The following is a 12357-nucleotide window of genomic DNA, read 5'->3' on the forward strand; positions in this document are numbered from 1 at the left end:
AGGAGAAGATAGTTATGTTATCATGTACATTCAATCATTGGTCATTTTTCTATCAAGAAGGGTGCCAACATCAGAAAGGGCCTGAAGAACTGAGTAGAAATGATTGACTCATTTTGGGTAGGCCACTAAACAGTCAAGTGAGAATTACTCTTAATCTCTGCTGATATGCCTAAAATTCAAACTAGTAGTCTGGATATGTGGTGGTGGTGGTGATACTCTAAGGCAGGGGTGGGCAAACTTTTTGGCTCAGGGGCCACATCTGGGTGGGGAAATTGCATGCAGGGCCATTAATGTGGGGTTGGGGGTTGGGGTGCAGGAGGGGGCAGGGTGCGGGAGGGGGCTCAGGGCAGGGGGTTGGTGTGCAGGAGGGGGCTCAGGGCAGGGGGTTCAGGGTGCGGGCTCTGTCCCGGCGCCACTTACCTGGAGCGGCTCTGGGGTGGCAGCAGTGCACAGCAGGGCTAAGGCAGGCTCCCTGGCCCCGTGCCGCACCGAGAAGTGACCAGCTCCACATTTCTGCGGCCCCTGGGAGAGGGTAGAGGGCTCCGCACACTGCCTTTGCCTGCGAGTACCTCCCCCGAAGCTCCCATTGGCTGCGATTCCCCGTTCCCGGCCAGTTGGAGCTGCGAGGGGCAGTGCCTGCAGGCAAGGGCAGCGCACGGAGTCCTCTGCCCTCCCCCAGGGGCCGCAGGGACGTGGTGCCTGCGGCTTCCGGGAGCGGCACGGGCAATCCCATGGGCCAGATCCAAAGCCCTGAGACGCCAAATCATGCCCGTGGGCTGTAGTTGGCCCACCCCTGCTCTAAGGGTATGTCTGCATTGCAGTTAGACACCTGTGACTGGCCTATGCCAGCTGACTCAGACATGTGTCTAATTGCAGTGTAGACCTACCCTCAGAGAATGGTTCCTAACTTGTGAGGAAGGCTCCCTTTAGGCAGGCATATTAGATGTAGGTGGGGGCAACGGGAGCACAGGAATTCCAGCTGCATGCAATGGCTAATGCCACTTATCCCACAGCAACATTGCTGGAGGGGGTGAGGGAAGGAAGAGAAGCTCTGATTTCCTCTATATGCTGCCCCTTTCCCTGCCCCATTCTGGTTGATCCCATGGGTCTGGGAAGTGACTGTGTAGCAGCTGGAGAGCCAGCAGGTATTGAAATAGAGGAGCAATGGAGATAGGAAAACTGCAGACTCCTACCCTCAGAGCATTTTATATGATATCCTCCAACAATAAGGGCTTGATTTTAGAGGTGTTCAGAGTTGTTGAGCACCTACCGCTCCTGTTGAATTGTTCAGCACATCTGAAAATCAGACCCTTAATCACTTTAAAGAACCAGGCTTTTTAACTGCCCATCACAAATTGGAAGCAGATGCTTAGTGTGTTGAATTTACATGGATTTTTAGTTCTCCACAAGAAAGTATCCTCCCCAGTTTCCCATAAAAGGTGAAGGGGCATCCTTTGAAAATTATTAAAGATCTTAATTTAATTTTGTTTGACACAGGCAGATGGTGCTACAAGTGATGACCTTGACTTACACGATGATCGCCTTTCCTACCTGTCAGCTCCAGGTAGTGAATATTCCATGTACAGCACAGATAGTAGACACACTTCAGACTATGATGACACAGATACAGAAGGGGGTGCCTACACTGATCAAGAACTTGATGAAACGCTCAATGATGAAGTTGGGACTCCTCCAGAATCTGCTATTACACGGTCCTCTGAACCTGTAAGAGAGGATTCCTCTGGAATGCATCATGAAAGTCAAGCATATCCTCCTTATGCTTCGCAAGCTCAGACCCAGCCAAATCATAGAATCGATTCGCCAGGATTTAAAACAGCTGCCTCTCAATCGGTAAGCAGCAACTTTACACTTTGTTAGGAGGTATTCTCCTTAGAGTGTAATTTCTTTGGAGCAGGGACTTTTGTGTACGGTCCTTGGCAATATTGTGAGTGCGCCACGGAAGCTGCCAATAATAATGCCAGAATGGATTAGAGAATTTGGGTTTTTTTTCCTTATAAAGGGCTGTGATTTATTTTGATGTGAAAATACCTGACGTTCCAGTCTACTTTATATATTTAGATATCTGCTTCATTTTGTAAAAAGTGATATAATGAATTTCTAAACCTGCTGAAGAGTGCTAGTGCCTGATACTTTCTATCAGTGCTCTTTAAACAACTATACATGTAGTAGATGTGTTTGATCGAAACATTAGTATTATTTTTAATATAGACTGGAAAGTCAGAGCATTATACAAGAGCACTATATTTAAAATATTTTGAACACTTCACAGAAAGCAGAAGCCTCACCTGCAGGCCCTTACCTTTCCCCGTCGCCTGAAACAAACCCTGCAACCTCATCACCTTCTGCTGTTAATCCTAATGTAAACTTAACTAATGTCAGACTGGAGGAGCCCACCTCAGCTCCTTACAACTCTTTTCAACTACAAGCTGGCCCCTTAAGAACACCAAGCACTGAGGGAGTTCACATAATGCTAAGAGATCAAGAGCCATCATCCTTATCACCGCATATAGATCCAACAAAGGTACCTGTGCTGCATCATTGCACTAATTTGCTGCTATACATCAAGCTAGCACATGATTGGGTTTTTTGCTCCTTATTGGAGAATTCCTTTTGATTTTTCTGAGGGTTCATGAACTATACAACAGTGCATCTAAATTTCTAAGAATCATCATATTTTTTTGTTTGCATGGCTTCAAATTGTACATACTCTTCTATTTTTTTCTAGAACAAGAAATTTTAAATGAAATTTGCTTTGTCTGGTTTGTTTTTTTGTTTGTTTGCATATTTGATTTAAATTGTCAACATTCTATGCTGTTCATTAATGAGCCTTTGTCAAAAACCTGTGTTGTCCTCAAAATGATGCTAACCTTGTCTCACGCCTTATGGTTTCCAGTATACTAAATGGAAACAGATAATTATAAAATGAGTAGATCAGCATACACTTAATACAAGTGTGGAAATAAACTTTAATGTTTGAAAAAATTTATTCCTTTAAAAAAAAAAAAAAAAAGAGGACTCCTTTTCCCTGTAATTTAAATAAACCCCTAAACTAATTTTATCTATTTCTGCTTGCAGTGTAGCACTTTAAATAAACGTAGGCACAATCACTTTTTTCATGTTACACATGAGACTTTCTCTTTCTACAGGTATACAAAAAGGATCCATACATTAGCGAGGAGGCACCAAGACAGAACTACGTCTTGAAACAACCAGCAGTTAATCATCCAGTACAGAGACAGGAGAAAGAGACAAATCTGATCTATGAATCCCAGGTTCAGTATGCAGAGAAACAACCCAGTAGAGAGTATGAGCCGTCAACATATAGGTATGATTCTACGAACTATGTAGATCAGTTTTCCCGCGGTTATGACCCTCGTCTACATTATGATGACCGTATGCCTCCCTATGAGGACCATTGGGCATATTATGATGAAAAACAGCCCTACCAGCCGAGACCACCTTATGATAACCAACCTCCTAGGGACTTTAACCCCAGACAAAATGCAGAAGAGAGCACAGAACGCAGCTACTACCCAGCACAACCTCGCTTTGAAGAACCACCTCCAATGGTTTATGACAGTAGGCCTCGCTATGAACATGCACCTAAAAACTTCAGTCTACCACAACTGCGATATGAAGAACAGCCTCCTGCTGGATATGATATTCACAGTAGATATAAATCAGAAGCTGAGACATACCCTTCAGCAATATCTAAGTCTCCTGAACCTAAGCAGTACTTCGATCCACATATGAGGGGCTATGAACAAGGCCCTCCACAAGGATTTAATGCTAAAGCCGGACAGTATGAACCTTCTCATAGCACTGCAGGTGTTCCTCCTCCTCCTCCCCCACCCTCATCACAAACCAAACCAGAAGTACTGCCTTCCAACAGTAAACCACTGCCTACACCACCAATTCTAACAGAGGAAGAAGAAGATCCAGCCATGAAACCACAATCAGTGCTAACTAGAGTTAAGATGTTTGAAAACAAAAGATCAGCATCGGTGGAAAAAATCAAGGATCCTAATGATACACCAGCTGTCAAGGTAAACAATTCATACGTATAAATAAGCTTTCACTTCCTGTTAAACTGATGGTATACTGAAGTTAAGAAGCAAACGAGGTTGTACCAGAAACAGTAAAGTCTTTCTATATATAAAGAGAGGGAGTTCTTTCTTTGTTGTACTATCTTCTTAGCTATGTAACTTCAGTATACTGTATGTTTAAAAATAGGAAGTGGAAGGTTTTATTGAGGGGAATTTGCTACCCTAAATGCACCCTTTCTTCAGGTTTGATACTTTGAATCACATGGTTTTCTTTTAAACCAATACCATGGATACTTTCTAAATGTAGGAATATCATGAAGTAAATCTACACGTTTTTGATTTTTTTACAGCCTCCAGAACTAGCACCAAAACCTGCCATTGCCACAGTGAGTGGTTCCAAACCAACCTCTCAAAATCAGTATGAACATGACAAAACAATTTACAGGTAAATGTACCATTTCTCATTAACACACAAGTATGTAATCTAAGGGTAGGTCTACACTTACCTCCGGGTTCGGCGGTAAGCAATCGATCTTCTGGGATCGATCGCGGAAGTGCTCGCCATCGACGCCGGTACTCCAGCTCGGCGAGAGGAGTACGCGGCATTGACGGGGGAGCCTGCCTGCCGCGTCTGAACCCTCGGTAAGTTCGAACTAAGATACTTCGAATTCAGCTACGTTATTAACGTAGCTGAATTTGCGTACCTTAGTTCGAAGTGGGGGGGGTTAGTGTGGACCAGGCCTAATAGTAAAAGAGCGGATGTTTCAATGGTGAGATATTTCTGCTTGGGTATTTAAAATTACAGTAGAAGTGTTATATCAGTGTGACATGTACATCTGTAATAGAGGCCGCCAAGACACTTTTCTTAAAGGATGCTCTGATGCAAGATTGAGTGAACTTCACTGTGCTCTTTTCTCAGATCCTTTTAAGAAAGAAATAATTATGGCATAAGAAAAGACAGCAGCAAGTTGGAGACCTTTTTAATATTTAGTCTAGATAATTTAGAAATGGGTAAAGTCGAAGGAAAGGTGGTAAGGGATTTTTACTGTTGTGATACAACCTCCGTAGCTAACTAACCTCAATACAGTATATGTTAAAGGCTGAAAGGTTTTGCTCTCAGTCCACTGTGTTGTCATATGTAAGCCTCCATATCTTGCCAACTAAATGCAATACTGTTTATGAAAATGAGTATTTGAGAAGCAGTTGTAATATATTTCTACATAGTTGTATGAGAGTTACTTTTAAATTACATTGTAGTTAGCTAGGTTACAAAGAAGCATTTGGGATGTGGAACTCTAATTAAAATACAAACTACTACTAAAAACCACCAAACAAACAAGAAAGCAAAGCATTATCATAATCATCATCATCATCATCATCATTGCTGTTTAGGGCTCCAGAACCACAGAGACCTCAAGTGAAGCCATCTGAAGACATAGTACGTTCAAATCACTATGATCCTGAGGAAGATGAAGAGTACTATCGAAAGCAGCTTTCATACTTTGATCGCAGAAGTTTTGAAAATAAGCCCTCTATACAGGTTCCTGCCAGCCATCACCCTGAGCCTGCTAAGCCAGTACATCCTCAGAATCAACTGAACTTCACTAACTATTCTAAGTAAGATCTTTCATCTTATCTTGTCTTATTCATTTGTTTTTAAAGTGGGGTGGAATTTAGGAGTAAAACTGAATTTACTATGTATGAATTCTATAACCACCAAGATGGGCATCCAAAGTACCTGATGAAAAAGCATAGCTTTTGTGTAACAAAAAAGACAGTTTTAGTGTCGAGAATTTATTTGTATGAAGTTAGTCTGAAAAACTTCATTACACTTTTTGGATGTGATGTTGATGCTAGACGTCTTTCTCTGTAGATGGAAACATCTTTTTCCCGTATTGGACCGCTTCTTTGATTTGGAACATTTATACAGAAACTGTATGAAAGCTCTGACAAAAATTTAGCGTGTGTGTGTGTGTATACACATTTTTACTACTTTCTCTGTTTTGTAATTGAGAACGTCACCACCAGGTAGTCAATAGGCTTTCCCATGCTCTCTCAGTATTTTAGGATCTGTCTGGTTCCTAGTCGTTTGTTCTGCCCATTTACCTCATTGCGAGCACCAGTGTCTGGAGTAGTGGACTGAGTCAGGGCACCTGGATTCTATTCCTAACTCTGGCACTTCACCTCTCTGACCTTCACTTTCTCCATCTGAAAATTGAAAATGATAATCACTTTTTCACAGGCTTTGTGTGTGCTGAGGGATTTTAGGGCAATCTCTCAATAGAACGGTCCAGCACTAGATCAACAGTGGAGGAATTCACTAAAATTCAGTGTTGGTTACAATTACAGAGTATAAGATAGTGTAGATACATTATCAGGGAAACAACAAGAATCTGTGGGAAAATAACAGTCTAGGAGTTGAGGCTTGATACATAAAATTCCAAATGATTTACTGAATTTTCTGCCCGATATCTTTTAAAGGTGGTGGGGGAGGAGAACCTAAAATTGCAAAAGTCAGCCAAGTATATTATACAAAGAAAAAAAGGAAAAACTTACTGAATGGTATGAATCATCTAGTTACTAGCTTGTTAATTGTCTAGGTAAGATCTGCATATAAAGCAATGATCTCCTACTTTTTTTGCTCCTCCCACGTGATACTAAAGGAGGAGAGGAATGTGTTTAGTGATCCATGAGCTTTGCTTCCCAGGCAGCTGTGAATCAGTCCCCTTATTTTTCATCCTACCCTATATCTTCTGAAAGAAAGAAACGGACTTCAATCACCTAATAGTTCTTGGTAGAGGAAAGGAGTCCATTTCTTTGCTTCCAGACATCACAAGAAGTGACCTAAACAGCTCAGCTGGCCCCCAGAGTCTACTAGGGCTTTCAGCCTTGTGCTGTCAAAGCAAAACTGGGGAATTTTCTTGCCCCTTGGAAAGTATGCCCTGAGCAAGTGATTCCTTCACCATACAGCAAGACCCTGAGGAACAGTGGCTGGCAGTGATGATACCTCCAGGAGGTGCTGTAAATTTTAATTAATATTTGTAAAGATTTTTAATATTCATAATGAAAAGAACTATACCAGTGCAAACAGCAATATGTTTATCCTCCTTATAAATGGCTTTACTGTAACTTAATTGCTGAGCATAATAAAATATGTATGCACATCTGAAAATTCAAAATAGCAATGTCTTCATGAACTGGAAGAGTGTGATGAATAAATGCATCTGTTTAGTAGCTCAGAATTCAAATTAGGTGCCCTAGAGCAGCTGGCACCTGAGCAGTGCACTGAAAAGGGACCATTTTCTCTTCTGTTTCACACCTGAATGTGTCCCATGACATTTCCATTCTTTGGTGGTGGTTTCTGTGTGTGTTGTAGAGGGTAACTTCAGGCCTCAATATACAGGAAAGTGACATAAAACAGCTACAAAGAAAAGTGGTGTTGCCATGTATGAGACTGAGAGACAGCTTGATTATTCAGAAATGATAAAGCTGTTCTCTCTTATGAAAGGGTATTAACCATTAGAAGAGACAGTAAGAATAGAAAAGCAAGGAAATGAATTAGACAATATGCTTCCTAGTACTGACTCTTAAGATATACCTGTGTGTGTATGTGTGCACATAAGATACTGTTCCCAAGTTAGAGGTTTTCGTTTTAATGAGTGTTCCCTCTTACTCAGCCAATTTCTAGACCGTGCCTTGAGGATTGGTTGGTAACTTTCTCCAAAATATTCATGCGTTGGTGACGACTCTGTATATGTCATTATTTTTCCAAAAATAAATGTGGGGCTAATTGGTGGTGTTGATGCGAAATTGTTTACAGGTCTGCAACCTCTTGTTTTTGAGTAATCAATTCTTTTTTTAAAAAGAGATGTAGCTAACACTACTAAAACAAATCTCAAATATTCATCCGTTAACTTTAAAAAGCTATTGATATTTTGCTGTTTATATAAGCAGACTTGCTAGAATTTGATTTTTACTTTTTCATGATTTCAGTGCATATCAATGCTTGCTTTTAAGCTTTTTTTTCAATTTTTATCAATTTAAATTTTCATAGATGAAAGAAATTATGGGGAAGTCAGACAATTATTTAATGGCATAGATGTTGAGATTCAAAAAGTTAAATCTTTTTATAACCACTAAAACACAAACTGTCAACATTACAGGTCAAAATATACAAACTAATTATCCTTAATTCAAACGCTGATAAATTCTCAAGAATCACTTTTCTTTGCCTCGCTGTAAATTTTGATTATTATCCATGAAAATATTTTGTTATTGGTTTGTGTGTGTACAGTGAAATCTGTGTTTACCGACATTTACTGATAAAAATCTAACCCTTCTGTATAAGTGTCTGTTAACACTGAGCACATCAGCTCTTCAATGAGTTAAATCACTCTAGTTAATAATGAAGTTTCATGGTAGAAATGAGGCAGGAGCATAACGAAAAATAGTTTTCAAACCAAACCACAGTACTGAAATGCGTTTTAATAGCTTTCTTCTCCGGATGATTCATTACAAACACTAGTAATGAGAGGAACCTAAGCAAATGTCTCAAATGGTACCTTAATATCCCTCTTCCATTAAGATTTTTTTGTTGTTGATATTGTTAATAACAACTTCTAAATAATAGTTTGTACAACTTGAAGAATTAAAAAAAAAAATTAGAACTGGGCAAAGATAGCCAAAAATACCCTCCACAAATAACCACTTTTAAAAATTAACTTGGCTGTGCTTGTTCCCCTGTTTGTGTTCACCTTCCATGAAAATCCATGTGCCTTTACTGGTGTGAATCTTCACTGAACGCCAGTTTCAACATCTACATGAGTGTGTGCATAAGCTGAATTTTAAATCTGTATATATGAGTATTGGCATAGGAAGCAGTTGTGGTTAGAGAATGAAAACAGCATCCTGGCGCTACTTTGGCCATTCACAATTAATGCAGCTTGAATTAGTACTCTGGAAAATCCAGGGAATTGTTTGCAATCAGAGCAGAGGTACAAAAGTTTGCAAAAATCAATAAATAAAAATTCACCTCTTGGATGATGATGATGATGATTGAGGAAATCATGATCTGTGAGTAGAAAGAGGCTAAATCCATTAGATAAATCATTCATGGAAAGTTATTGGTTCAGCTCCATTTATAATAAATGAGTGTGTAAAAAGAACAAAGCAGCAGTTTGAGTTAAGGTGTTTTGAAATGCTGTTTCTCTATTAAGTTTTTATGACAATCAAGTAGTCTTAGACAAAGCAGCAAAAATTTTACTAGAAAGCTAGTTCCCTAGTACAATTTAAAATAAGTACAGTAACTACTATTTGATAATTTAGAGTGAGTTTGTGCAAGTTTGCGTAGCTAACATACAAAACATTTGTTATTCAGGCCCCAAATTTAATTGACCTCCACCAGTTGCTGAACCTTGATGGAGAATGTCCTATGAATGCAAAGTATATATTGAGAGAGAGAAATGAGTATACACTCTTATGTGGCTTTGCAGTATCAATGAACAAGTACTGTGGTTTCTCATCTGTAATCTTTTGTGGTGCCATCATAGATGCTTGCATTCAAACAAACTGAGCTTCGTGTCTGTTCCTTTAGAAGAAATTCACATTTATCAAACAGAAAATGGTGAAATCTGAGAGGATGAACATTCTGACTTGTAAGAGGGAAATCCAAACAATTAACTGTAAACAAAATAAACACTTCACGTGGGAGTAGTAATGGCTGAGCAAAGTCAGGCCTGGCTGGGCTGTAAGATTTCATCAGAATTTAACAGACATGACACGCTCTGGAGATAAGAGATTAGATTGTTGGTGCTGTTTGCAAATAGGCAATTATATCATAAAATTATGTCTTATTGATCTCAGTTAAGTTATCAGGTTCAAGACAGATGTTCAGAGCAGAGTTAAATGTAGAGACTGGATCTTTTTCTAAAAGCTTTATCTACTTTCACAGTGAGCTCTTGGATGTATTCCTGATGTCACTGTAGAAATGCAGGTGGTGGGTAAATGAGGTAGGATTGGATAATACAGGAGGGAAATTCTTGTTTAAAAACAAAAATTGAAACATTTTAAAGACAAAAGTGATCCACCACTTTGGGTTAATTGAACTACATTAGCTATTGTAGTTAAACCGTCACTGCAGTACAGTAAGGAGCATTTCACTATTCTTTGTCCACTGTCTAACTGAGCTACTATAAAAGGGCAGCAAAAGTGTCATGATACTAGAACTGCTTGGTGGTATTAACAGGGAGAGGCGAAATATGTATGCATAAAACCACAACTTAATGGTGTTCATTGATTGTATTACTGAAGAGAAAAGGGGGGAAATACTGTAACACATAACAGCATCACAATGGGTCAGATTTTCAAAAGTACTTAGGAACTGAAGTCCCATTGGCTTTCAGTGGGATTTAGGAGCTTTTCAAATACATGATTTAGTCTCCTAAGTCAGCTAGGCAGTTTTGAAAACTTTGCCCATTATCCTAAACTCTATTAACACGGGGATTGTATTAGTAATTTTAATTTGTTAAACTCGCGAGAGTTAATTGTTAAAGTTTCAACAACAATGATGTGGTTATGGGAAGGAGGAGGCATTTTCATCTCTTTTCACATCTCTTTCTGATTGGGGAAAACAGCTTTTGGGCTGAAATTCCTGTGGTTCTAATCAGGATGCTTTTAAGGAAGAGAGAGTAGCTTTTCAGTATGTGATCTTCATGTATTCTATTCAGATTTTGTAAGGGGCCCTACTAAAGCAGGGGTAGGCAACCTATGGCACGCATGTCAAAGGCAGGACGCAAGCTGATTTTCAGTGGCACTCACACTGCCCGGGTCCTGGCCACCAGCAGGGGGCTCTGCATTTTAATTTAATTTTAAATGAAGCTTCTTAAACATTTTAAAAACCTTATTTACTTTACATACAACAATAGTTTAGTTATATATTATCAACTTAGAGAAAGAGACCTTCTACAAACATTAAAATGTATTACTGGCACGCAAAACCTTAAATTATAGTGACTAAATGAAGACTTGGCACACCACTTCTGAAAGATTGCTGACCCCGTAATAGAGTACAGAGGCTCCCCGACTTATGCAAGCGTTCTGTTCCGCAACGCCTTACATAAGTCAAATTTTGCATAAGTCGGGAACATATACCCGACAATTACGTGCCCTACCCCCCAACCACCACCACCACATTAAAAAAAAAAAAAAAGCTTACGGAACTTTTTCCGTAAGTGTGGATTTCTGGAAGTCGGGTTTGCGTAACCCGGGGACCGTCTGTATGTAACATTTAAAATAAACCTCTGAAGTTGTTGGAGAGGGAGGGCCTTCTGAGGACATCTTAAAGGTAGAGCCACCTAAGAGATCTGACATGAATGCATTGCATACAGTTCTTGGAACACGCAATAACAGAGTTAAATGCAACAGCACTTTGGGTTTGATAGTTTTGCATATTAAAATCATTATCTCTGTTTATCCTAATATCCAGTTATTTTTGCTAATATTTTATGGTATTTGGCTTTTCTTACTCACCAATAGCAAGACAGTGACTTAAAGATTTTTTGCACAAATCTCATATAGTATACAGATGATTAACCGCTGATAGATAAGAAATTACTAATTAAACAAGTAATGGAGGGGCTGTTGTTAAAAACAACTCTGAGCTTAGAATTAGTGTCTACTCCTCTGCCCCTCCCAGTTTATATTTGCCTCATAAAGGCACCTGTCACATCTAGATACTTGCTGCATGAAATGTCTATTTTTGTAAATTTCTTGGCAACTTGCCTTGAATAACCACATAGAAGCTCTGACCCTGCAGAGAGGCTCCTTCTTAGCTTTATGAGTGTGAGTTGCCTCATTGAAGTCAATAGGACAGTTTGCTATTAAACATTTGTATAAGTCTTTGTAGGGCCATAATCAGGAGCGCTGCCAGCTTTTTTGCCACCCTAGGCGGCGGAAGGTCCCGCCCCTGAAATGCTGCCCCTGAAATGCTGCCGCTGGCGGCTGAAGATCCGGCCGCCGCCCCCCAAATGTTAGCGCCCTAGGGGACCGCTTAAGTCGCCTAATGGGTTGCGCCAGCCCTGGCCATAATATTAACATAATTTTAATATTTAGACAGGAACAGTGCATTTTGGTCATATGCAACACAGTTGTTTGACAAGCCAAAGTTAAATACTTACATGAGTCTTATGTGAATCCTCACACAATTATAAATTTATAATGCTATAACTCAGCACTTACCTTATTGATGGTTTCTGTGTTTAGAAGAAACATACATTTTGGCATCTGGGCTTAC

The 12357-nt window shown here is 39.8% G+C and overlaps 1 protein-coding gene across 5 annotated transcripts in view; it reads left to right on the forward strand.

Moving 5' to 3' along the window:
* LOC128844038 (tight junction protein ZO-1-like) overlaps positions 1-12357 on the forward strand; it is a 175240-nt gene that overhangs the window by 128040 nt on the left and 34843 nt on the right. For 3 of the 5 annotated variants that reach the window (XM_054041321.1, XM_054041323.1, XM_054041324.1), the window contains exons 19-23: positions 1498-1851; positions 2291-2542; positions 3168-4067; positions 4418-4512; positions 5460-5684. In XM_054041321.1, the coding sequence (XP_053897296.1) occupies positions 1498-1851; positions 2291-2542; positions 3168-4067; positions 4418-4512; positions 5460-5684 (1826 nt within the window). The remainder of the gene's footprint in view (positions 1-1497; positions 1852-2290; positions 2543-3167; positions 4068-4417; positions 4513-5459; positions 5685-12357) is intronic. The other 2 variants (XM_054041325.1, XM_054041326.1) reach the window with 1 other exon arrangement.

Source organism: Malaclemys terrapin, chromosome 10 (genome assembly GCF_027887155.1).
Source record: "Malaclemys terrapin pileata isolate rMalTer1 chromosome 10, rMalTer1.hap1, whole genome shotgun sequence".
In the NCBI taxonomy this organism is placed as follows: Eukaryota; Metazoa; Chordata; order Testudines; family Emydidae; genus Malaclemys; species Malaclemys terrapin.